General features: G+C 45.1%; 1 protein-coding gene across 2 annotated transcripts; it reads left to right on the top strand.

The window, feature by feature from the left end:
* Positions 1-27: 27 nt before the first annotated feature.
* Positions 28-27,205, top strand: gnaz (guanine nucleotide binding protein (G protein), alpha z polypeptide). Of its 2 annotated transcripts, none has more exons than XM_083670585.1 (3): positions 28-306; positions 16,916-18,295; positions 26,856-27,205. In XM_083670585.1, exons 2-3 carry the CDS (start codon positions 17,573-17,575, stop codon positions 27,198-27,200), a joined length of 1,068 nt encoding a protein of 355 aa, XP_083526711.1. In that variant the 5' UTR covers positions 28-306; positions 16,916-17,572; the 3' UTR covers positions 27,201-27,205. The 2 variants fall into 2 exon arrangements, with proteins under 2 accessions (XP_083526711.1, XP_083526712.1); XM_083670586.1 differs by lacking the exon at positions 28-306 and adding an exon at positions 16,513-16,653.
* The last annotated feature ends 769 nt before the right edge of the window (positions 27,206-27,974 follow it).

The raw sequence follows: 27,974 nt of genomic DNA on the forward strand, positions 1-27,974 counted from the left end.
CAGTGTCTCAACTGCCTTGGAGCAAACAAGAGAGGAAATAGAACACAGACAATAATAAGAGAGAGAGAGAAAGAAGGGGATTGAAAGAAAGAGAGAGAGAGAGAGAGAGAGAGAGAAAGGAGAGAGAGAGAGAGAGAGAGAGAGAGAGAGTGAGAGAGAGAGAGAGAGAGAGTACGAGAGAGTGTATGAAAGTGAGAAACATATGAGGATGTTGGAGAAGCAGGACTAAGGGTGGATTGCACACTGCTTTTCTCTCACAGCGTTTGTCTGCAGTATCCCTGGTGAATGGAGGCTGGTCGGTGAACGGTAAGCCTGTCTGTCTTATTTTCTCTCACTACACACCCTTTTTTTTTTCCTTTTTTTTTATCATCATCGCTAGGTTGGCCTCCTTCGGGCACCCTTTGTTTGTCCGGGGGTGGGGTGAGGAGTTTGTGTGAGGTTGTATCCATTATTTGGAGGACCAGGATATTTTTCTCCCTCAGCTCGAGGAAGTGATGTTCAGAGATGGCACCAAGGCAGACTGCTCCTTCAGTTCCTCCTCCTCCATCTATCTCTGTGTAGACTAGGACCGGGGGAGCTGGTGTCTGTATGTCTGTGCGCAGGATTGACTCAACTCTTCCTTGATACATTATTATGCTTATGCCTGTAATCTGTAATACTGGGTTTGTATTGATATTGATACATGGGGAGGATGCATCGAAAGTGTGTGTGTGTGTGTGTGTGTGTGTGTGTGTGTATGTGTGTGTGTGTACGTGTGTGTACGTGTGTGTACGTGTGTGCGCACTGTCCATCCCGTTGACCAACAGAGGGAGAGAGGTGGAAGAGGCTGTGTAAAAGCACTGTCATGTAGGATCGGGTGTGTGTTCGGTGCTCATGACTGGCTGAACAAGACAGTGGATGTGAATGTGCGGTGGGAGGTGCACGCACCCCGCGGAGCTCGGCTCTGCAGGCGCAGGGCAGGACGGACCAATGGTGGCCTTACAGTACACTGGCATTTAATCATTTCTAGCATTTGCCCCTGCAGTGCTCTCCCTCCCCATTCCACATCAACAATAACATCAGCACATTGATCGATAGCAGTGTTGACCTAGGGGATGTGTATTTGTGTGTGTGTTGTGTGCGTGTGCGAGTGTCTGTGTTATGTGTGTGTGTGTGTGTGTGTGTGTGTGTGTGTGTGTGTGTGTGTGCGTGCGGGTAATTCTGAGAAAGTGAGAATGTATGTGTTCACTACTGTACAGTGGCTACAGCACTGAGGGTCATCTGTGACATTTTGTGTCTCTACAATCCATCATATATTTAATGGGGCATTACAGTGGTTTACTGAGGGGGGTTAGAGTGTGTGTGTGTGTGTGTGTGTGTGTGTGCGTGTGCGTGTGTGTGTTTGTGTGTGTGTGAGCGTGTATGTGTGTGTGTGTGTGTGTGTGTGTGTGTGTGTGTGTGTGTGTGTGTGGAGAGTGAGAACCTGCGCAGGGAGGGGTCGAGGGGCCGGGGGGTTTAACAGTGGGGAGGCAGATGGGGCAGAGGGGCGGAGGTTCATGCAGCGGAGAGTGTGAGAGAGAAACAGAGAGATCGGGAAACAGGATGAAAACAGGAGGAAATTAGAAACATTGACAAGACAGCAATTATTTGCTCAACGGAGAGAATAAAATACAGCCAACGTAGAGGCCTTTAGTAATCTAAAAGGCGAAAATGAAAAAAAAAACCCATCATGCTTTGGGAACCTCTGGAGGAACAGAGATAGTGAAATGGATCAGGGGATGTGAGACTAACACCAACCCCTCCCCACCGCATACAAAACCCAACCACACTGCATGATGGGGGTTTTAAGATATAAGCCAAAACGTAGAGAGAATTTAAATGCTCTGACTCTGGTCAATATCAACACTAGCATGCAATGCTAACTTCACTCTGGCTATACTGTATTCATGTTGTGGCTTACTGAGCAGGGTGGATACATCTTGATCTGTTTTCATAAAATATTTGACCAGATTTTTATGACTTTTAAAAACTGTACCTACAAACCAGCACATGATAACATTAAACTGTATTTTCTCTCTTTTCTTATCCTTTAAGACATTGGCTGACAACAGTATAACATTCCCAGTGGTGTTACTATACCACAACATTTAGACATGAAGAACAGAAAGGTCATTATTTATATCTGATTCCACTCTTGCTTCTAGCGCAAATAAGTGAGACTTTTCACATGCTGTAAAATGTCAGTGATATGGGGGCACAGCAACGTTTTAAACTGATAACACTAAAACACTGGTACACTTGAACCGTAGTGATGTCTGATAGGTGTGCCGGCTCCGTGTCAGATCGTTGCCATGTCAACCACAACTCCAGTGTGCCACGGGCAACGTCCACCAAACACAGAACAGGGAAGCTTTGACAACATGCTGCATCACTCCAACAATACACTGTCGCACTTCAAAGGAAAACATCAAACACTCACATATCTGACAAGTCTCTGAAAATAACCACAGAACCTCTGGTCAGAGATCTTAGGAAATATTATCATTTTCACACCTCTGAGATTTCACTTTCAAGTTAACAGCCTAAAGGGCACTCCAATATGATACGGCTTGATAAGTAATGCAATTAGAGTGCTTTAGGAGCCTGCAGTTGGACTGTGAGAGGTTAGGGCAATGTGGCTTAACCCACAACAGTCTGGGGTCACTGATGACCTTGGCAGTAATGATGGATGACAGGGATCAGCTTGTCATATCAAACCAAATCATACGCCTCCATTGTGTGCTCTCTCCAAGGTTTTAATTTTTTTGACACACACAAATTCGTTGTTTATTTGTGGGGACATCCTCAAACTTACACACTCACCTAAGCTTGCCCTGATAGTGTCCTATGCAATGAATATGCATGTCAAAAATATCAATTGGTCTTAAAATACTAGCACAGCGTTCTTTTTAACAGCATCTCTGCCATTGTGCAATACTTTGCAATACCCTGCCAGAAAAGTACCCCCTCAGAACATAAAGACTATAAAAAGCAACAGTTGAACAGAACCTAAGTTGAGTTTGACCTCTGCTCACCCCCTCTGTAGCTTCAGCTCATCGACTCCTTTGTGAGACATAATGGCTTGAGATAGTAGAGAGAGACCTAGCTTTAATGTGACAGTAGCTGCTGTGGCCCCAATATCTTAAGATTGAGAAGGGGATTGGGGTTGCAGTGCCAGGGGAGGCTGGTGGAGGTAGAAATCGGAGAACAAGCTCATTGTGATGCATGGATGGAATGAGGAATGGTATCAAACACGTTCCATGCATTACAACAAGCTCGTCTTCCGATTTCTGCCTCCACCAGCCTCCCCTGGGTTGCACTGTATATTTTCCAACATCTTTGCCCTTGCAAGTAGACCTGGCGGATTTTACTACTAAATCAATTATATTAGAGTCCAAGGGAAAGTGATACAATATGCCTCCTTCTCTTGCACTTAGGTAGTACGATTTATGCGAGAAAAAAAAGTAATATTCTTCCTTCTTCTAGCATTTTGACTGCCAATAGTCCCTCGTCCTAGCAAAGATTACTTTTTCTTATGATGACTGATGGATAGATGATTCACTTACTTAGACAAATGTATGTGTTGTTAGTCGCATTGGATAAAGGCGTCTGCTAAATGCCATAAATGTAAATGTAAAAAATGTGGACGGATCTAATGTTACATACTGTGTCAGTCTAGGGCTGCTGGCTTTGGGAATTACAGTAGTAAAACACTATTATGCCTCTTTAAATCCATTCAGCTAATTTCCTTTAGAAATCTAATAAGCACACTCTGGATGTAGCATAATATCTTATCATGCACAACTGGTTCTATTTCTGAACTCAACACTGTTGCCCCTGAGTCGATCACTGCTCTTTTAACTGCAAGAAAGGCGTTATTTCAGCTGTCTTTGTTTTGGGTCATTAATACTTGTGGAGCACAAGGCCAAAGTGTTGTCTTCACACAGATGAGAGTGAGCCACCGTGTGGTTCTTATACTACCCAGGCAATGGAGTGGAGGATGGATAAACACCACAATACAACTTACAGGGGAGGATTTCTGTCAGTTGGACTGAACAGAATTAGGGTGGGGCTTTGTCTTTTCATAGTTCTGTAAGTAAGGATTAAGTTGTCTTTTAGACTTATATAAATCTACATCAGTTCAATTCATCTGTCTCTCTCTCCCTCTCTCCCTCCCTCCCTCCTTCCCTCTCTAATCTGTGCTGGCTCTTGGCTCTCAGAACTAGGCCCAGTCTGTGTGGCTGTAGAGGACAGGCAAGAGAGAGGGCCCTCCTCCCAGCCAGGCAGCGCTCATTACTGAGAGGGCAGAGCAGAGGGGAGAGAGGGGACTAACAGAGCATCTTTGTGTTCCATTCCTCACACATAACAACAGTCATATGACAGCAAGGAGGTGGGGGAGGGGAGGGGAGGAAGGGGGTGCTCTGGAGTACCATCGGGGTACTGAAGAGGGGTTTGAGGGGTGTGTGTGGATGTGTGTATATGTGTGTGTGTGTGTGTGTGTGTGTGTTTGTGTGTGGTGACTATTGCTGCTGGCTGTCGGGCAGGGACCTGAACAGCTAATACCTGTGGTGTCCTGCAAAAACATCGCCGTTCCAGTAAAGGAATATGGAGGTTGGCGTGGAAGTCATGTGTCAACAGAAATATGTAACTGTGTGTGTGTGTGTGTGTGTGTGTGTGTGTGTGTGTGTCGCTGTTCCTTCTCCCATGAATGATAGCAATGGCTATCAGCCCAAGATCTACTGTATGGAAGTAGTTCTGAATACATTTGACTCTGGGTCAAGTTCAGAGTATAACGATACGCTTATTGTGAGTGGAACATGTGGATCAAGATTTCGCTGGTCTGGGCACATCTTAATGTGGCGTAAAGAGAACTGATACCTCTCTGCTGTTCCTCATTGACCTCTACAGCCCATTGTACTACAGCCCTATATACTACTGCTCTTCTGTACATATCTGTCTATACTGTTCATAATGCACATACCCTTATTTATTTATTTTTACTCATCTTATAATGCTACTGTTAATACACTGCACATATCTACATACTGTACATATCTGTTTATACTGTTCATACTGCATTCCATATTTATTCTGCTTATTTACTCTGCTTTAATGTGACTGTTAATACATTGATACTGCTTATACTGCACTGCTTATACAGCTCATATGCTGCTTATACTGTTCATACTGCATTCTATATTTATTCTGCTTATAATGTTACTGTTAATACATATACTGCTTATACTGCACTACTTATACTTATACTGCACTACTTATACTGCTCATATACTGCTTATACTGCACTACCTGTATATATTGTTCACACTGCACTTTTCTGCTTTTTTTGGTTAGACGCTAACTGCATTTCGTTGTCTCTGCACTTGTACTCTGCACAATGACAATAAAGTTGAATCTAATCTAATCTAATTGCTGCCCCGTCTACTGCTCTAGCATGGCCAGTGGTCGACACCTATATTACTGTACATGCTGTGGTTGGCTATTGTACTGGATTTCAGCTGCATTTCAGCTGTTTTTCTCTCATTCTGTCCCAATGATGAAACCATCAACTGCAGGATGTAACGTCTGTTGTTTTTATACTTACCACAAAATGGCCGTTCCCCACACTTTCCGGCTGTAGCAAAAAACTGTTAATATCTTATCTGTCATGACTATAATTAATACAGTATACTGTAGTGCATGTTTCTACCAGTGTACGAGGATAGATGAGAAGCCAGACTCAGCTCTTTCCTGGAATCCATAATTTTATGTAAGACTATCCTCTGGAGTGGTAGTGAGCAAGTTGCAGACTCTATGAGATATATCATCACACCTGACAAAGTAGTGTTTACTTTGGTACTCAAATAGCTATCTCAGTTCACACATAATTGTCCTTGTACACACTGAGACAGACACACAAGTTTGCACATGCAGGTGCAGGCATACATACACACACACACACAAACACACACACACACACACACACACACACACACACACACACACACACACACACACACACACACACCCACACACACACACCCACGCACACACCCACGCACACACGCACACACACACACACACGCACACACACACACACACACGCACACACACGCACACACACGCACACACGCACACACACGCACACACACGCACACAGATGCACACACATGCACACACACACCCACGCACACACACACGCACGCACACACACATGCACACACACATGCACACACACACACACACAGATGCACACACATGCACACACACACACACACACACACACCCACACACACCCACACCCACACACACACACACACACACACACACACACACACACACACACACACGCAGGACTCTTTCCACCTTATGCCACCCCTTTGCCTGCCTGCTCATGGCTCTGCCTGTGTACAAACGTGCCATTGTCAGTGCAGCCTGGCCTTGTGACTCAGTGTGACCCGCTCCATCGGCGGGACGGGGAGCAAGGGGCACTCAGCGCAAGCGCTGAGGGAAGCAATGGAAAGCACAGACCCTTATCACAAAAAAGGATCTACTACACTGTGCCCCAAACACCAAGGGGCAGAAAATGGAGGAGTTAGTGTATGTTGAGCAAACACAATTGAGAGAGCCAATATTTCAGTCTGAACTGTAAATGCCTAATGCACAAATGTTCTCCAATTATTGCGGTGAGAGAAAATCAAAAACAGTTATTGAATCATGAAACTCAATTATTATCATTAGGGCACCTGACGATGACGCATTTGAAGGGGCCTTGGCATACAGCGTACGCAGACCTTAGCATACAGCCAATGGAGGCTGGTGGAGGTGGAAATCGGAGAACGGGCTCATTTTAATGGATGGAATGGAATGAGGAATGGTATTAAACACTTGTGTTTATTTTCCAAGCATTACAATGAGCCCGGTGTCCGATTTCTACCTCCACCGGCCTCTACTACATACAGCATACACACCCTCAGCATACAGCATACACAAACCTCAGTGTTCAGCAGGTGTCTAAAAATAAACAGAGCCTTTATACTGGACAAGGAAATGTTGTTTGCGTTGTGTCTGTGAGAGTGTCAATATTTGTGGGTGGGAGTGGGTGAAGCGAGGACATCAGCAGTGAAATATATACAGGACACGTGTGGATTCGGTCACTTAGAGCTTGACGGTATGTGCAATGACAGTTTATCACAACTCATCCTGGTCTTTGCCAGTTTTGGAGCGTCGCACTTAGATTATAGAACCTTATAGAAATCTTACACAAGATTTCAATGAGTCATGCTTTATAACAGATGACAGAGCCAAAAGAGGCATAATCTGTCACAAATTATATCATACTACGCGATGCAAATGGCCACCATAAATGTAACCACAATTACATCTGAGGGGGGATTTGCAAGAGCAAATAACATTGTCCTTTGTCAGTGTGACTGTGAGGCTGCATTCATCCCCCAGCCCCAATAGGGGAGTAAACGCCCTCTCTATGACCCAATCACACAAAGGATGCTGGGGATTTCCTAAGGCCAATTAAAAGTTTTGGCACGAGTCAGAGACAAGATGAGGAAACTTCTGGAGCGACCTCTGATACACCCCAGGAGCCCAGGAATCGAATGATGATAATAAATGACTTTAACTTGATGATTGAACACCAGGGCCGAGAGCTGTTTGAGCCCTGATTCACTTATCCCTATGGAATCAAATGAGACGCCAGCGCCTTTCCTCATGTGACATGAATCCTGGGTAATCCTAGGGGGACTGTGTCAGCTGACATCTTTGAGAGGTGAAGGTGTTATCTGCTAACATGCCCCCCCCCCTCTGCTGTGTGGGAGAGAGATCCCAGACATAAGGTAATGACTCATTTTTAGGCCCCATTTTGAATTTGTGCTGAATGTATAGATTAACTGCACTGCACTGAGCAGCACTCTCCTGGTCTACTGAGCATCTGACAGTGCTATAATGTCTAACAACGTGCCTCCATGGCTTCTAACAGTTTGCTCGATTCTTGCACCATTAATCAAGGACAAATGACATTGGGGGAGGTGGAATTATGAACTGAAATGAGGTCTGTGTCATTGTGTGGAAAACTAAGGCCAGTCAGGGCTCCGACCAGCATAAGCAACCCGATTCGGGGGCCAAGCGCAAAACCTTGCATAATGCAACACAAAGTGCTGAGTGCTGAAGATCACTCAGTCTGCGACCTACATATCATATGGTTCTGACGTAGGTTGGTACGAACTCACCGGCAGTGACTCACGATGGGGCGAAACAGGCCATTTTCTAGGTTGAAACATTCCTATTTCATTTGTATTTTTGACTTTGAGAATACAGAGCGCCTATCTACATTGTACATTCCTTCAACATGTGAATCAATAGGTGCATTCTGATATAAACTATTGTCTCACATGATCATTTTCAGAGGGGAGGACTGGTACTTTGTATATGTAATGGAGGTCTGTCGTCGGGTCGCATTGACCTGTTTGTGGTGTGCTGGAGGGATATTACATGAACATTGACTTGCCTCTTTTTGTCCTAGTTTGTGGCGTGTGCTTTATCATAGTTAACACTGCATTGCAATAAAGCCTCCGCTACTGATGAAACACCTCCATTGTTTAATCTCACTCAATTGGATATAGATAATCCTAGGACGCTCTACAGCAGGATACATGATTAATCAACTAACAGCCATCTATTGTACAGTCCATTAATGTGGATTGAATTGCAGGCTGCATTGAGGACGACTGAGGTTCACTCTATTTATAAAGTGTAACAGTCACAGCCCCAGCTTGTCATTTAAAAAAGTTCCAAATTCAGTCACTGCCTTCCTTAACGGTATCGGTTTTGGTCATAGTTTGAGTCCTATTCTCACTTTCGCATGTGATTGTTCTTATCTACAGAACAAGTCATTTTTCAGTTTTGGTTACTCTCAGTTCCCAACGTTCGTCACTGTTCAGATATGAGCACCTTATATGGCGCTGACAAGGTGTTTTCACCGCCAGACTCAAAAGCATGATTAAACAGGATTTTCCCAGTTTCAAATGCATTTATGTAAGTAATTAGATACTTTACAACACAGAGGCTAACTGTAATCTGTCTTGGATTAAGCAAATCCTTCTCTACAGTAACTGTCTGTGGACTGCTAATAGGGAAGTTTCTTAATGACATTGCAATTTGACTAGCTAGTTGGTTGGGTGATCCAAACATTGTCGTTGAAATGGGTAGGTGTAAGTGGCTTTTTAGACATTCAAATCAGTACTGTAAACAGAAATACCAGACCATATCCTCGTTTACCCACTCCCGGCACTCCTTCCCTTCCTCTCTCACTTGGCCTCACAGTCCCAGAGCAGCTTGCTCTGAGTTCTCAGGAACAATTAAATGGTTGATTTAAGTCATGTGTACTCTATCAAACATTCTGACGTCACAGTGCGGTTCGGAATCCCTAGCTTGGTGCTAGAAAGATTGAAAACTCGTGTCTTCAATCTAAAAAAAAGTTATTTTCTCCAGAACAGGAAATTCCAGGCTCTACTTTTTCTGAGTAAAACAACACATATGTTCCCCTGCAGTTTTGCATGGCCTCCTCCCATTGTCTATAAATTGATTTATTTGGACAACAATAGGGTTGTGTTTGTAGAAATATATTATCTAAGTACAGAAAGGTCTCATGGGTAATGTTTTGATATACAATTTTATTGCATTACTAGTTTGTTGACAATGGTTTCATTGATCAGAAGTCACAAGGCTGGCAAGCCATCCTCTCTGTGTCTTGGGAAGCCTAATTGACACGGTCACCCAACTCTCTCCCATCCAGCCAGTGACAACTCACATTTAGTCCACTATTACACTGATACTTGTGTCTCATTTTCTTCCTCATCTACCTCATCTTTCTGTCTATGAGAATTGGGTCCAATACTCAGTCAATTAAAATTGGTTGCCAAATTTCTGTGTAAAAAAAAAGCTCATTGTTACACTTCATGAGAGTTGTTTGAATTGAATTTTCTTTGTTTCACACAGTTAATTCTATTTAGTTCATTTAATACATCCAAGCTCAGTCTTTTCTTTCCCAGAAAACCTTTGATTGGTTATGATTGAATTGGCCTCTCACTTTAAAGTATCCATAATGTACAGTGCATTCGGAAAGTATTCAGACCCCTTCACTTTTTCCACATTTTACAGCCTTATTCTAAAATGGATTCAATTCATTTTTTTCCTCATCAATCAAAACACAATACCCCATAATGACAAAGCCAAAACAGAAATGTTTTTTTTAGAAATGTTTGTTAATTTATTAAAAATAAAAAATTGAAATATCACATTTACATAAGTATTCAGACCCTTTACTATGACACTTAGAAATTGAGCTCAGGTGCATTGAGTGTTTCTACGACTTGATTGGAGTCCACCTGTGGTAAATTCAATTGATTGGACATGATTTGGAATGGCACACACCTGTCTATATAAGGTCCCACAGTTGACATGTGCATGTCAGAGCAAAAACCAGGCCATGAGGTCGAAGGAATTGTCCTTAGACCTCCGAGACAGGATTGTGTTGAGGGACAGATCTAGGAAAGGGAACAAACAAATTTCTGCAGTATTGAAGGTCCCCAAGGACATAGTAGCCTCTATCACCTAAAGGACTCTCAGACCATGAGAAACAAGATTCTCTGGTCTGAAGAAATCAAGATTGAACTCTTTGGCCTGAATCCCAAATGTCACGTCTGGAGGAAACCAGGCACTGCTCATCACCTGGCCAATACCATCCCTATGGTGAAGCATGGTGGTGGCAGCATCATGCTGTGGGGATGTTTTTCAGCGGCAGGGACTGGGAGACTAGTCAGGATCGGGGGAAGGATGAACGAAGCAAAGTACAGACAGATCCCTGATGAAAACCTAGTCCAGAGCGCTCAGGACCTCAGACTGGGGCGAAGGTTCACCTTCCAACAGCACAACGACCCTAAGCACACAGCCAAGACAATGAAGGAGTGGCTTCGGGAGTCTCTGAATGTCCTTGAGTGGCCCAGCCAGAGCCCGGACTTGAACCCAATCAAACATCTCTGGAGACCTGAAAATAGCTGTGCTCCGATGCTCCCCATCCAACCTGACAGAGCTTGAGAGGATCTGCAGAGAGGAATTGGAGAAACTCCCCAAATACAGATGTGCCAAGCTTGTAGTGTCATACCCAAGAAGGTTATAATGAGTGGAATTTTTTTTTTTAATCCATTTTAGAATAAGGCTGTAACATGTGGAAAAACTGTATCATGTATTTGGTTGAATATTGGCCCATCTAATAGCATTTTGATCTTCAACATTTATTGATTTATTTATACATCAGTGCTCTAATTCAATTGTTTAAATTCAATATTCATATACAAAAAATGCAGATTGCCATCTCTCTCTTACTTTTTTTATATCCACATGACACACTTGAAAGTGTATTTATGACGACAAAAAAATAGATTAAATTACATTGTTGCCTGGATTTAAAATACTTATCTAGCTGGTACATACCAATGGGGCATTTAGCAGACAGAGATGAAACACAGTCACTGAAATGAATATGAATTTGAAATTAATTTTATATCCTGAGTATCAGTCATCCTCATAGAGCAGTAATCAATCTCTGTCATGTTATTTTGGGCATGGCATATGGTGGAGTATGGAGGGAAGACATGAACATGATGATGGCTAACCCCATCATGCAGAGGTTGTCAGGACGGGATAAGGGGCAGTTCAATGGTGAATACCTAGGCTGACTGCCTGAAACTATCACAGGCATGCTTATGATAGCTTGAGAGGATGATAGCAAGATGCAGCCTACCATGTTGGGAGAGTTTGGGTGAGAATATGAAAGACAGTGACAGAGAGAGAGAGAGAGAGAGAGAGAGCAATATACATTGAATCTAGTGTCAGATGAATGCCTGTGTGATGTAAAGCAACACACCAGCAGTTACTTTCTGCAATATTTCCCAGTCCCAGCAAGTGTCTGCACGTGCATACCTCTCTCTCTCTCTCTCTCTCTCTCTCTCTCTCTCTCTCTCTCTCTCTCTCTCTCACACACACACACACACACCCCAGGCCTTCTCCCAACAATCATAGTCACTGGCTTCTTTACATTGAGCTGAGGTTCCCTCTGTCTCTGTCTCTGTCTGTCTGTCTGTCTGTCTGTCTGTCTCTCTCTCTCTCTCTCTTGCTGTCTTTCCTTTTCTCTTTCCCTCTCACCCTCCTCTCTCTCTCTCTCTCTCTCTCTCTCTCTCTCGCTCTCTCTCTCGCTCTCTCTCTCTCTCTCTCTCTCTCTCTCTCTCTCTCTCTCTCTCTTCTCTCTACAGATTAGATTGTAACTCTATGATATCCCCTTAGGATGATTTGCACAATGCTTACGCTTTTACTGTAATGTTCTATTTACCCATTGGTCCATGTCTTGGGTTGATAGAGGCTTGCTTTCTACCAGAGACTGTGCTTCCTCTGGCGTTTTGGGGCCACTGTGAGGACACCAAACTGACTTATAACTATCCTGTTCCTCCAGAACCCGTGTCCCATAGGGGAGATTAGAGGGTAGGCATTGTGCTGTAGGAAACAATTGTGGTGAGTGAAAGATTTGGAGTGAAAGAGCAGCAGCATCTCTAAAGGGAAGGCTTGTTGGCTTTGGCAGACATTCACAGGGGAATGTACAGTAAATGTAGGTGCAAGTACACTGATGTAGATGTGCTAAGGTAGGAGGCATACATATATAATATATTGTTGAAATCTAAAAACAGACATACATACACATAGGCCTTACAAACCCTTCCACACTACCCCTCTTGAAATACCACACGCACGCACGCACGCACGCACGCACGCACGCACGCACGCACTCATATATAAATCATTGCTAATTAACAAAAAAAACATCCCTTACACGTCACACCTTCTCCTCTCATACATGAACCATCACAGCACCAGTCAGCACCGTACCTCCTTCCTCATTCTTAAAACATCACACCTGAGCAGAAACATGACTGCTGCCTCTTGCAACCCGCTTATCATTAAACATTACACTAGCACAAGAACATCACTTGCGTGTTATTCAATTCTTCAATTATAGTACCTGGCTTGGTTTTCATTGCCTAGCGCAACAACCGAGGCCTAACAACATGTTCATGGGTTTGGAGTGTCATTATCAAAATAGTTAGCTGTCATCACCATCAATCACGCATTATAGTTCAAAGACAGTTGTGCCCCACTGGAAAATGCATTGGAAAACCCCATTGGAAACCACATTTCCGTACCCCAGTAGAAGGGTGTGGCCACTGTGGAACGTCACTCCATGAGGGCCTATGGTACATTGAACTACAGTGCATGTAAAAAGGATGGCTTTTATGCTATCAATAAGGTTCTATGCTATAAATAAGGACATGATGATATAATGATTACACAATATCACCATTGACACTAACCATTTTCATATGAAACCATATGAAGTACAGTAAATAATGTTCAGTCGATACAATTGTGTATGCATATGGCTGCTTATGATTGTAACATGTAAGATGGCAATAGAAACCAGGAATCTTAGATTACCCAACCCTCGGAGGATGAAATTCATCTCACATTTTAATATGATTGACCTACTTCGAATGGCAATTTTGTGCGTTCAACACCCATGACAGAAATAGCACATTATACAACAGTATTTAGACTGTGACTACATGTGCTCATTTCTAATAATGATCACGATTGTAATTATTTGTGGCGCGGTAAATTAATAATATGAGGTGAGCTGGAGGAGAGAGAGAGAGAGAGAAACAGAGAGAGAGAGGGAGAGGGAGAGAGTGAGAGAGAGGGAGAGAGAGAGGAAGAGAGAGAGGGAGAGAGAGGGAGGGAGAGAGAGAAAGAGAGGGTGGGAGAGAGCGAGAGAGAGAGAGAGAGGGAGGGAGGGAGAGAGAGAGAGAAACAGAGAGAGGGAGGGAGAGAGAAAGAGAGAGAGAGAGGGAGAGAGAGGGGAAGAGGGAGAGAGTGAGATAGAGAGAGAGAGATCGAGAGAAAGAGAGAGGGGGGGAGAGAGAGAAGAGAAAGAGAGAGAGAGAGAGAGAGGGAAAGAAAGAGAGAGGGAGAGAGAGGGGGAGAGGGAGAGAGTGAGAGAGAGGAGGAAGAGAGAGGGAGAGAGAGGGAGGGAGAGAGAGAAAGAGAGGGCGGGAGAGAGAGAGGGAGAGAGAGGGAGAGAGAGAGAGAGAGAGAGAGGGAGGGAGGGAGGGAGGGAGGGAGAGAGAGAAACAGAGAGAGGGAGGGAGGGAGGGAGAGAGAGAGAGAGAAACAGAGAGAGGGAGGGAGAGAGAAAGAGAGAGAGAGAGAGAGAGGGAGAGAGAGGGGGAGAGTGAGAGAGTGAGAGAGAGAGAGAGAGAGAGAGAGAGGGAGAAAGAGAGAGAGGGGGAGAGAGAGAAGAGAAAGAGAGAGAGAGGGAGAGGGGGAGAGAGAGAGAGGGATAGAGAAAGAGAGAGAGAAGAGAGAAAGAGAAAGAGAGAGAGAGGGAGAGGGAGAGAGAGAGAAAACAGAGCTATTGTGCCGTGTGCAGCGGCTGGAGCCGTGAGGGAGAGAGGCGAGAGAGTGACAGAGCGGGTCTCACCCTGGCTATCACATTACCTCAGTGCTTACGATAAAACATGAGTCTGGCCTCTCTCCATGTCTCCCTCAGCTCTCCCTCTCCCTCCAGTCTACTTACTCTTAAAGGGACACACCCTCTTCACAGGAACACTTTTACACTATCCATACAACAGCTGTTGCAGTACATCCTCCACACTTCATCTACATCCTTCACTTGCTCCAGTGAACTGGTAGTATGATGATAGACGTGTGCCACGGATGCTACAGTTATAAAGTACATCATTCAACTAATGACCCAAACGTTTCACATAGCGAGGTTTCATCACTCAGGCTCATATTTCAAATGGGAAGGGTATTGCGTTGGACTGAAATCATGCGTGTGTCATATTGATCCCAGAAGCCCTATCATGCTCGACACAAGACATCTGTGTGAGAGCTGTCAGCAGTTTGGTGAGCAGAGTGTGGTTCTCCAGTGTGTGCATTACCCCTGAGTCCCTCTGTATGTTCAGAGACCACGACCTGCCAACCTTGTGCCTCATCTTGCCCCTGGTGTTTGTCCTCACTCAGACTAGCGTAATGCATACCTTGTCAGGCCATCAAGTCACTGGTCTACGTCTAGAATTAGCTGGTCAACGGAAACAAGCCATCCTAAAATGCAAAGAAGGGAGTGGAAAGTGATCTGTGAACTGGTTTAAAACAGTTACCTGCTGGTGTATTGCTTAGCTAAAGCAGTTGCTTTGTATTGCTTCGTTAGTTGCTTCAACAATGGTATCATTGACACATAAGACACATAATCCTTGATAGTTCTACAAAAAAAATAATAACAGAACTCATCATTAAAATCATACATCTACAAGTCAGAAAAGAACACAGGCAATATTACATCATCGAAAAATGGCCAGTGTGTGGGAATATTGTTGTGCAATCATTAAGAAATACACACCACTTTCTTAGAAATTAGTGAAAGAGGCATTACCTCATTGTAGGCTGCAATATAACTCTAAAAAAGCTAATTGAAACAAGCTCACGCTACAGTCTTAATACATTTTATGGGCCAGTCAAAATTAGTGATGTGTAGCTTTATAACCGGTTTGGCTGGCTCTGCCATTTTGAGAGGGCAATCAGGTGCCTGCAGCACAGGAACAATGCTCTCCTTTCTATTTGTGTGGTGAAGCTTTGTTATGGCTTGGTTCTGCTGTGCTGCTCATCCTAGTCCTTTCCAGCAGTGGACCTGACTATGACTGACAGCTTTGGGGAATGCGGTCCCTCTCTGTGACAGAACTTGGGGAGTGTAGTCTCGCCAACAAAACTAGGCCACTGCGTGATTTCACATTTGTTACACAGCCAATAGCATACGGCCTGTCACAATGTGCATATATTTATCACACAGAATCTCACAGGCATATCCTGCACTCTGAATGCATCCTGTACAATACAACATCTACAGTATGTAAAAATCATCTGTGATGTAATAACGCACTAATAATCCTAAAAAGAGACATAGATTACAAAAAGGTTTTTCAAAATATATTCTCTGTAGCATCCAAACCTGTTAAGAGGCTCAATGACAGTAACATCAATTCTGACACAGATTTTTGTCCCTGGCTATTTTTTCCTTTTTTCCACAATCATAGCACCTGCAGGATAACCAATGTTAAGGGGGAAAAAACAGGCTTTGCAGTGGAATGAAAGAGCAAGAGGCACCTGCCGGTTTGAGTCAGTTATTTTCCACTGTGATAGTAAATAAACATTACACCTGATATCAGTTTTCTGAGCAGCCTTAGGTGGACGGGAGAGCAGAGGGCAGGGGGAGGTGGAGTAGGGATTGGAGGGGGAGGGGGAGTGGCTACGGGGGAAACGCATTCATCTTGCATCTGTTTCCATTTCACACCCTGGATACATTTGTATTAGCGCAGGGCTGCAGGTGAGGGAGAGATGGGAGGCAAGGCTGTCAGAAACAGAACGCTAAAGCGGAAGCCAGCACTAAGTGGGGCGGCATGGCAACACTGTTGAGGGTCAGAGAGAGAGGCCAGGGCTTTGTGTGGAGCGGAGCAAGAGAAAGTGTGTGTTGTTCCTCTATGTGATTATGTTGTTTGCTTTGTGGTTATAATCTTCTCTTTCAATCTAATTCTATGCTTGTAAAAAGCCGCTTTTCTGTCTTTGCATGTTTGCATATATGTATTTACGAGTGTGTTTTTTTTTTGGCTTTGTGTTAACAGCTTATGTGTGTAGGTGTGTCTCAGTCACATTTTTTTTCTGCAGGTCTCCGATTCATTATGACTCTCTACTCATGTCTCTCCTATCTCCTATCTTCTGTTGGCAGACACAGAGGCTTTCAGCCGCCTGAGACAAACCAGCACAAGGAGGAAGCGCAGCAGAATATAGCTGGAAGAGAACGACAGGCAACAAGAGTCAAGGACTGACGTTGAGGAGACAGGAGAGCCATGAGGGAGGGAAGCCAGGGGGTTTTGCTGTACCCACACATCATCCCTGAACACTATCTCCACTAACACGTCCAGCCCCACTCCTCCTCCAGCAGCATCCTCAGGGGGGGACCCCTGCTATGACACCCAGCCCCCGAGGTATCAGGCAGGTTCGCGTGGGCCTCCCACCATGCCGTGGTAGAGCTCTGTGCCAACGACACCCCAACAGCCTGGGATAAAGCCACAGTGGATGGAAAGCCTCTGAACGTGGAGAATGAAATATTCCTGAGTCACTCCTGCTCTGTGGTCTCTCTTTTTTCCCCTCTGTGTGTAAGTAGCAGGTTGTAGAGAACCGGTGTGTCTCTCTCCCCACACAGCCCCAGCTGCAGCCTTGAGAAATCCAAACATAAGACCAACCTTGCCCTGACATTCCTGCCTTCGTTCGGTCTCTCTCTTCTCTTGTGTTATTATCTTTGGTTTAACACCCAGCACCCCTCCCTACGACCCTCTCACTATCCAACACGTTTTCCTCGGTGCTCACCACGTGGTTGACGACCATGGGATGCCGGCAGAGCTCGGAGGAGAAGGAGGCGGCGCGGCGATCCCGGCGAATCGACCGCCACCTGCGATCCGAGAGCCAGCGGCAGCGGCGTGAGATCAAGCTCCTCCTACTGGGCACCAGCAACTCTGGCAAGAGCACCATCGTCAAGCAGATGAAGATCATCCACAGTGGAGGCTTCAACCTGGAAGCCTGCAAGGAGTACAAGCCCCTCATCCTCTACAACGCCATTGACTCCCTCACCCGCATCATCCGCGCCCTCGCCACCCTCAAGATCGACTTCCACAATGCAGACCGCGCCTACGATGCCGTGCAGCTCTTCGCCCTGACCGGCCCGGCCGAGAGCAAAGGGGAGATCACGGCAGAGCTGCAGGGGGTCATGAAGCGCCTATGGGCCGACTCAGGGGTGCAGGAGTGCTTCTGTCGCTCCAACGAGTATCACCTGGAGGACAACACCGCCTACTACCTGAACGACTTGGACCGCATCTCATCAGCCGAGTTTATCCCCACTGTGGAGGACATCCTACGTTCCCGCGACATGACCACCGGCATCGTGGAGAACAAGTTCACCTTCAAGGAGCTCACCTTCAAGATGGTAGACGTGGGGGGGCAGCGCTCGGAGCGGAAGAAGTGGATCCACTGCTTCGAGGGCGTGACGGCCATCATTTTCTGTGTGGAGCTAAGCGGCTACGACCTCAAGCTGTATGAGGACAACCTGACGGTAAGCCACAGGGGACAATCATTGCACATGCACGCACGCACACACACATGCACACACACACACACACACACACACACACACACACACACACACACACACACACAGAGACAGAACCAGCCTGTTCTTGTTCACACACTGTCACAATTCCACCCCCCCCCCCGTGTCCTTTTCATATTGTAGGTATGGAACCGTAGAGCTCTCCACTTCACACTTTTCTGGTTGAATTAACCTTGACAAATCCAAGGCCACTCTTTTTCCTAGTCTCTTCTGGATCACTCAACATTTTATCATATCATGACTTAAAAATGGCAGGATCGTTTTTCAGGATGACTCGCATGTGTCCTCAGTATGAAACACACTACTGGTAAATGAACCAATCCAACACACAACAAACCCTTATATCCCAGGAGCTCTAAAAATCGACGCTGACATTTTTTGTAGGTATTTTCCCCAGTGGAAGTGTGAAAGGAGAAGATGTATTTATAGATAGAGAGTTAACAGTTGTGAGAAGCTTTGGGAGCAGATAACATACTCTGGAGCACATGAGCCTGATGTTATCTACGCTACTGCATCATCACTACTGTATACCTCTCTGTCTGTATATCCTTTATCAGGTCTCCAGTTCATATTTGTCATGAGGGAGTAACTATAGAAAATGCGTCCCACAGTCCGCTATCTGTCTATATTTTCAGTTAACATGTCACAGTTAACATTTCCGTATTGATCTTAGCTGATAGCAAAATTAGAGGAAGTTGGTGTGTAAAAGAACAACAGCAACAATGCTTGGTAATTGGTAACCTTTGCCATACCTAGTATCTTTCTGTTGGGCCCAAACGGCATGCGTTACATAAATAAGACAAGACGTACTGTGAGCTGAGTTAGTACATAAAATCAATTAGTTTTTGCCAGTTAAAAATAACATCTTCTGAGGAAAATGCAGTTAGGTGCTAATTGAGTTCACAGTGTAAGGTGTGAGGGTGTACCTGTGAGAATTAGCAGCTTGCGAGGCCACTGTTGAGCAGTGGGAGTTCGCAGGTGCAGGAAAAATGACTGGGTTGTTTCGTGGATGAGAGGAGAGAAAATAAAATAAAATAAAGGAGAGAGTGAGGAAGTGAATGAGTATCGAAGGAAAAGGGGGGATTGTGGTAGGAAACCAGAGCCCCCACCTCTCCCCCCACCTTTCCCCTCATCTCTGTAAGTCCCACTGCCAGCGGACATTATTTATGAACTAGGGGTGTGGTTGGCAGGCATGGCTGTTTGGGACCCTTATCTCTGAAATGTCTGTTTGAACCTGGGGTCCAGCAGCAGCAAGAGAGAGAGAGAGAGAGAGAGAGAGAGAGAGAGAGAGAGAGAGAGAGAGAGAGAAAGAGAGAGAGAGAGAGAGAGAGAGAGAGAGAGAGGGAGAGAGAGAGAGAAACAAAGAGCAGAAGCGCCACTGGTTCACAATGGCATTAAAGGCTAATGGCATATGTTGCAAGAAAAGAAGCCCTGCATTGAAGCCAATGCATTTTCAGGCTTTGAGAGCTGGGCCTGTGTCTGCAGAACCTATAAACCATGGACGTTTTGGTGTACAGTATTTCAGCCCTTAAGCACATAATGTATGATGCTGGGAATAAAAAATCCAGTTTTGGTATTAATGGTATCTGACTCTCACGCTCGTTTTCCTTCAAAATCTTAAAATTGTAAGATTAAATCTCTGCACGCACGCACACGCGCACACATGTACACGCACACACACACACACACACGCACGCACACACACACACACACACACACACACACACACACACACACACACACACACACACACACACACACAACAATGGGCACAGAAGCCCCAGGGAGCATTTTGTCTCAATGTGTCTCATAAATCCCAATGCTTGGAGCCAGATGAGAGTGCATCTGAAGACACAGGCACGGAGACATGCAGGGAAAGAAGCAGGCAAGCAAGCAGGGAGGCAGGCAGGCAGGCAGGAAGGCAGAGAGAGAGACAGCCAGGCAGGCAGGGAGGGACTCAGGGACTGTGGTGAGCCTCTGAATTAGATTACTCAACGAGCACTCAACGCATTAGGACTAGCCCAGATGCTCAGCCGCTGGCCCACAGCCTATCTCCCCCAGCTCCCCCTATACCTCCTCCGATGGAGCTGACGCCAGTCTCTCTCTCAAATGGCGCTTTCTACCCATCTCTCAGTCTCTCTGCACTGGTGCAAAGCAGCAGAAAATAGGGGGCTCAGAGTGGGGACTGGATGATTGGGCCAGGAGTATTTTAGGCATTTAATTTGTCTATGTGTGTGTGTCAGTGCAGGAGTCTATCCTTGATAGAGTGTCTGAGACAACCAGAAACACATAGCATTACTGTATCTAGGCTGTGTACTGATGCTATTTGTGTTGTCTATGTTTATGTCTGTTTGTCTGTGTACAAGTCTGTGTTTGATGCTATGATCTATGAGATGTTCCTCCGGGACCAGCAGATTAACCAACAGAGATGGTGCTGGATGGGTTGAGGTGGAGAGACCATGGAAAACCGAGGGAGGAGCGAGACTGACGGATAGAGGAGTGCAGTTAGGGGACAGATGAGGTGTCATAAGAGTGGATGAGGGGGAGAGAAGAGCCTTTTCTCAATGGTTAGGAACAGGACTCCTCGCGTCCTCTCCCTCTGTCCTCCACCAGCCTCGTCCTCAAAAAGCACTGGAGGGGAGAGAATGCAAAGAGTCCCTAACAGTTGAAATAAGACTCTCGAGACTCTCAAAACAGGAAGATGAAAGCATAGAGCGTAGAAGAATGGATGGAGGGAGAGCGGGTGTTGTGAAACATTTCTCGACAGAGGAAAGCTCAAATGAGTAAGAGAGCACACAGGCCTATGGCACTGTAGTATCACACACAGCAACTAACTAACCCAAGGCAAAGGCAAACTTGCCAGACCACTAAACATGCACACTTGTACCAGTGACCTCTACAATCTGCTATAATACAGCAGTATAATATGTTTATGTAAGTGGCTGCCCTGTTGTATTCCTTTTTAAGCAATAAAGCACGCTGTATCTCATTGGATTAGATGAGCCCATGTGATGTCTTTCATCCAATGACAGGCCATATGATTAATTGAGACAGTACAAGTGATTATGGGCTATGGATGTCAGTGTGGGATCTAATCGGTTAATTTGGGCCAACAATCACTGTAGGGAAGAGAAGGAAGGGGGCAGGGTGTGAAGGTTGGAGAATTCATCATTCTGTAGAAGGAATGCTGGTAGTAGACCGGTCCAGAGGTCATGAATGCACACTTGGACGTCACATGATTACCTTTGACCATGGCATGCTAACATAGAGGACACAGATACAGTGACAGTGCTAGCAGAAAATCAATGGGTAGAATGAGAATTTTTATTTATCCTTGAGACAATAAAGTGTATTGCTGGTTTGACTCATACTGTAGGGCTCTGATCTACAGCACAAGGTTTTTCTTGGGTCTCTTGGAGTAAAACAAAATACAGTCTAGCAATTTTTTTGCCCGCCAACCCATTCCCTGATGCATTTTTCCTGTCCCATCCCTGTCTTCATAATGAATTGGTTGCCAGGGTTACAGTTGCCTAGCAACAGACCAGTCAAACGCTCCTAATCCTGGGCTGTTGACAGTGAGCTGTGACTAGGGGAGGAGGGAGAAAGGGTGGAAGGGAAGAGGGGAGGACTACGCAACAGACAGCAGCATTGGAGAGAATAGAGATGAGGTGTGTGTGTGTGTGTGTGTGTGTGTGTGTGTGTGTGTGTGTGTGTGTGTTTGTGTGTGTGTGTGTGTGTGTGTGTGTGTGTGTGTGTGTGCTCATGCATGCGTTCATGTGTCTGTATGTGCCTGTGTTCGCAAAAGGGAACATACAGGACTGTATAATTGTATTCTTGGGGATGGCTGAGGAACTGCATTGCATGCTGCATGATATACTCTAGAACCTGAGGCCTTATAGAGACGGCATGTTCAATCAAACTGACCAGGGACTCCAAACAGGATCCAGCTACTGTACAACTCTTTGAAACACACCATGCCTTTCCCCACAGGGTTTCAAAACATCTAAGTAGGCTTTACAACAGCTAGGATGCCATTCAATAGGACCAATTTGGGGTCTCCTGAAACATTGATCAACTCGGCTTGCTGACAACATGGTTCGGAGGTGAAATTATATCTGGCCATTAGTGGTGGACACAGAGTTTTCTTTTGACTTTTTAATTCAACATTTACCAATCATGGTCAGATTGAGATTTGTTTTTACGAGAGACCTGCTCCAACATGGTATAGTGATCAGCAACATATCTGTTAGGATATTTTCTAGAATATAATTAGTTATAACCTGGTTGAGGCTTCATGCTGTCATGTTTGTTTAATTAAAATACCAAACCCGGGTCAGTCCTTGCTTTATCCACAAAGAGCTTCTCCAAAGCAACCCTTGTGCTCTGTTAGCTATCCTCTTCCAAACATGTGAACAAGCAGTGCAAACTAACCTGTAACACAAGACTGTAGCTGTAAATGATAAGGCTGTCTAGCAACCAGCACTGTTGTGAAGTACAATTTAGGGCCCTCGACCAAACATACAGGGATGTCAATGACACTAACATGTCAAATACACTAAAAATCAATCATGCAACCAGATCACAGCTTCTGAAATTCAATTCTTCCTAGAATTAAATGTTGTTTGTATGGTGCACATTTAATTGAATCTCGCAGCCTGGGTTTTTGATTGAATGAGGTTACAGTGAGCACAGTGTTCAGCGAGAAAAGAGAGAGAGAGACAGAGAGAGACAAGAGAGAGAGAGAGAGAGAGAGAGAAGAGAGAGAGAGAAAGAGAGAAGAGAGAGAGAGAGAGAGAGAAGAGAGAGAGAGAGAGAGAGAGAGAGAGAGTATAGTAGTCAGGTATCCCTGCAAAACAGAGAGAAAGAAACATGATCTTAATATACAACAGTGTACAGTATGTGTAGAAACAGTCCTTTCTTTGCCGCTCTGGCAATTATACGGTACAGCCATTTGAATTGAACCTTAATGAATTGAATTGAATTATGGAGGGGTGGCTCCTCAATTCAGAAATGTGTATTTACTGGAAACAAAGCATTAACACAGGGTTGAACCTCCTCATTAATACTTAAGCTTAATTAAGGCTTGTGTGTCTAGAGTGCTCAGGGAGACAAGGGGGGGAGGGGGTGATGCTGTCGGGAGGCCATGGGGAGAGGAGGTGAGAGTGGAGAGAGGGGGGGAGGGGGTGATGCTGTCGGGAGGCCATGGGGAGAGGAGGTGAGAGTGGAGAGAGGGGGGGGGCCTTCATGCTGTGTGCTTCTACCCTGGGATCCACTCCTCCTTTCTCCCCCTCTGCTTCTCTCTTCCCCCCCCCCCCCACACACACACACCCCTGGTGAAGATATCACTCTGAGAGTGATGGAGCGGGCAGGTAAGAAGGAGAGAGACTCCCAATGCACAGCTGGTTGGCTGCCGCCTTCCTCTTGGAGCAGCAGGGCTCTTGTGTATACAGTCTGAGAAAGAATGGGAGGGGAGCCCAGTGGCTCTGACCTTATTTAGTGTACACTGCTTCGGGGCCTCAGCTTAGTCCCAGAGGATGGCTACTTATGCCTGAGAAAAGAGCCCACGTTTCGCACCACTGGATCCTGTGTTGAGAGGCCCTAAGCTAAACCAAGTGCTGCTTTGGGATTCGTAACAAATCCATACCCCCAGTTGATGGGTTCATAAATAGCATTAATAGTGCCTTCATAATATCTGGGTGTATTTGTTTAGTAACTTGCATTCATATTGCATGCCACTAAAATTAGTGTGTGGTTGATTGATTGCATAAGAGGCAATACACTGGGGGAATTAGAGAAAAGGTGGTGGGTCACCATGGTCCTTGGTTTTGCTCATCATTTGAAATCATGGCCATCCAAAAACAGTGTGATCACTATGAACACTATGGACTCACTATGGCCCAGTGAAATCCAATGGTTGGAATAAAGTGGCTTTGTACTTCATAGTCCCCATACCTGGGTGGAAATAGTATTTGTCTTTTTTTCTAATTCTTAGGTCAGCATGATTTACTGTAGCTTGTCAAGGGCAGTGGCACTAATAAAACAGTCCCAAGATGAAAACCCCAGTGCACCTACAGGATTTGAAAGAAAGTACATTTTTGTTCAACCTAGGTCTTTAACCTGTGTTAAACTGATAAATGCACCCATCCACCTCTCTTCTGTCTGTCTTTCTCTCTCTCTGACTTTCTATCTCTCTCTCTCTCTCACTGAGCAGATCTTGTGATTTGCTCAGAGCACCATGATGTTTTGTGTAACCTTTTAAACAGCAGCCTAGTCTTCCGACTGATCTCCTCCCTCAGTCACAAGCTACTGGATACACACCACATGCCTGCAGCCTCCTCAGCTCCACCCATATCACACACACACACACACACACACACACACACACACACACACACACACACACACACACACACCTGAACACAAATGTGTACACATCCCATACAAACCAATGTTCTTATAGTATGTATGAGTTGAATCATTTTGGCACGGGAGGATTTTTCACTGAAATATCATATCCACCAGACCACAGGTTTTTGCAGGCCCCTAAGAGACTGTACAGTACATCTTGGAAAGAGCATCCGTTCATGCATGACATAACTCCACTTGGCACGCATCTGTACTGATGTCAGTCAGACTGTTAATCTTTTTACATTTGGCTGCACCAACTGCCTAGCACTCCCATGTGCTGCACAAACCATGATTCACCGCACCACCAACAATTGTTTTCTTGCTCGTTCTCCTCTGTCCTTATGTTCTTTTGTAACCATTATCAATCCTGTCTCCAGTAACATCTGGAGGATGCATTTCAGCACGACAAAGATTGAGTCCTTTTTGATTTTGATTTTCACACACACGCACACACACACACACAAGCTTTTTTAAACAAATTGCATTTAGGAACATGTGATCTGGGCTGGTATGACTGTGGCCCTCATGGCTACAAATTTCTGGGAGTTCTATGAAACAGAACTGGCACTCATTCAGGAATTTGGAAAACATCTTAGACAGAAAATAAAACGTATCCTGCGGGTTTGGATAATGCACAGCTGACATATCAGACCGAGCAAACAAATAGGGCTTGGTCTGTTTACAGCGAGAAACACAAAATACCACTAAATTGTGATCATGTAGATTTCTTTCGCTTAGATTAATCGCAGCATTGAGGAACAGATGAGACAAGAGAGACAACTACTTGACATGAGTCAAGTAGTGCGTTAGCACGGAGAGAGTACATAGGAAAGAGAACATTTTCCATTGAGCATCGAGTAACGTTGCTGGCTTGGCGAGCAACCATCCTATATGTTGCTGCTATACTAACTACTGGTGAGCATGTGTGCTCCCTCCCTGTATATTCAAATTCACGTTTCTCCTCAATGGTAGTTTCCTGATATAATTAAGAAAACGAGGTAGTTGTCGAGCCGTTCCTTTACAAAAGTTAATTGGAAGACCATTTGCTAGTACCTTGTCTCCTTTTATAGCACAATGCACTCCCTTATCATAGGGATATGTCGTTAGCAGCGATACTAAAGCGATGCTTTACCCCAAAAGTCTGCGTTACCCCAAAATGCTTTACCCCAAAAGGCTGCATTACCCCAAATGTCCCACCCTCTTTGGTTTTAAGCAAAGTCAACGTCAGACATGTTTCTGCTAGCACTGCCACGGCCAAGGCTCATTGGTCGAGTGAATGTGTCATCACTGAGCATATGTTTGGGTTTAGAGCTGTACTCAGCCAACTCAGACGGCTATTCTGTCTCTAAGTCCATCTGTCCACACTTGCATTGTTCCTAGTTCATAGTGGCAAAAGGCGGACATTCCCTGAGAGCGTAGTACTGTACTTTTCATTTGCTATACTGACGAGCAGTTCATACTCATTTGGCCTAGAATAAACAACATGCAGTATATCATGTCACATTTATAATGCATGGCTCCTGTGATTCTGCTTGTTCTTATCATGTGGGTCATCATACTCTACTGATGCTGAGCTTGAAGTGAGAGAAAAATTATAAGACCAATGCAGTGTTTCAGTAGGGATGAAAGTTCAAGTACAGGTCTTTGTCTGACCGAGGCTCCAGTCCATGTTTACACAACAGAGAAGCCACACCTTTGGCTGGTCGAGTGGGGATACTGTTGGTGACTTGCACGGCATAACTCTGTATGTATGAATCTTACATAGTCTGCATTAATGTTACATAGTAGATTGCAAATGAACCTATTCACATACCATAACATGTTCACACACCATAACATGACTGGTCGCATACAGCCTATGAAATATATGCCTTAAACTATGTGTGATTAGGTTAATAAGATCGCTTATGACAGTTGTCTCAGCTTTGCCTAAAGTGAATACTACATAATTACAGCCTCTTTCTAAGACGTTTCCACAAGGCTGTTTGTGTCTGTGAGGAAACAACAACTTTCTAATCATTGCCTCTTCTCTCTTTCCCTCCCTCCCTCCCTCCCTCCCCCTCCCCCTCCCCCTCTCTCTCTCTCATAACCGCAGAGTCGTATGGCGGAAAGCCTGCGTCTGTTCGACTCCATCTGCAACAACAACTGGTTCACCAACACTTCGCTCATCCTCTTCCTCAACAAGAAGGACCTGCTCGCTGAGAAGATCAAGCGCATTCCTCTGACCGTGTGCTTCGCCGACTACAAAGGCCAGAACACCTACGAGGAGGCCGCCGTCTATGTCCAGCGGCAGTTCGAGGACCTCAACCGCAACAAGGAGACCAAGGAGATCTACTCGCACTTCACCTGCGCCACCGACACCAGCAACATCCAGTTTGTGTTCGACGCCGTCACGGACGTGATCATCCAGAACAATCTCAAGTACATTGGGCTGTGCTAGGAGCGGGGACAGGGTGGGGAGGGGGGAGAGTGGGGCTGCTTGGCAGACGTAGGCCCGTCAACAGGCTGGGTACGTACAGTACACACAAGGCCTGCCTGTCTGTCTGTCTGTTTCTATGAAGAGTTGCAGGAGAGAACTGCGTGGGGAGTGAGGGATTGAGATAGTCAGGGATGGGTTGTAGGTTGAACTGTTCCGCTTGAAATATTATAATTGGGGGTCCAAGGTCAAATCGGGATTTTTCCCAAGGTCGGCATAAATGTGTTTGCACTGAATATATACGTATGTAGAGACACACACAAACACATGCACACACACACACACACACATCCTTATGTTTGCTCACACACAAGGACTTGGGATCAACTGTCAAGCACTTGTTTGACATGGAAACACTGGACAGCCACCCCTACCCTCTGCCTGCCACACCTGGGATTGAACAGGAGTTCTTTACTGGCAGTTTTGAGTTACGTTTGTCTCTTTAGGTTTTTTGATTTGCCTGAGTCGATTAAATGCTGCTTTTACGAGAAGAATTTTGAAAAAAATCTAGAAATTCTTTGGGATTTGTCCCCTTAAAAGGAGGACAGCTGGTTCACCTGGCGAGGCATAGCTAGAGGAGTCACAGGAGTCATGGGAAAACCGCCAGAGGACATCATGTCACAGGGTTTCCGTCCAAAGGAGAAAACTGCCACAGTCTAGAGCTGAAGTGAAGAGTCTTTTTCTACACTGTATCACGTTTGGTTTTTTGGCCTGAATGGCTCTTGAAAATTCCTCTTT

Source organism: Argentina silus (assembly GCF_951799395.1).
Source record: "Argentina silus genome assembly, chromosome: 5".
In the NCBI taxonomy this organism is placed as follows: domain Eukaryota; kingdom Metazoa; phylum Chordata; class Actinopteri; order Argentiniformes; family Argentinidae; genus Argentina; species Argentina silus.

What these genes read in the sequence shown, in the direction of transcription:
- gnaz (XM_083670585.1), top strand. Translation starts at nt 17,573, where the DNA reads ATGGGATGCCGGCAGAGCTCGGAGGAGAAGGAGGCGGCGCGGCGATCC. An exon ending in TGTATGAGGACAACCTGACG is followed by an intron (nt 18,296 to 26,855) that starts GTAAGCCACAGG and finishes TCATAACCGCAG; the next exon opens with AGTCGTATGGCGGAAAGCCT.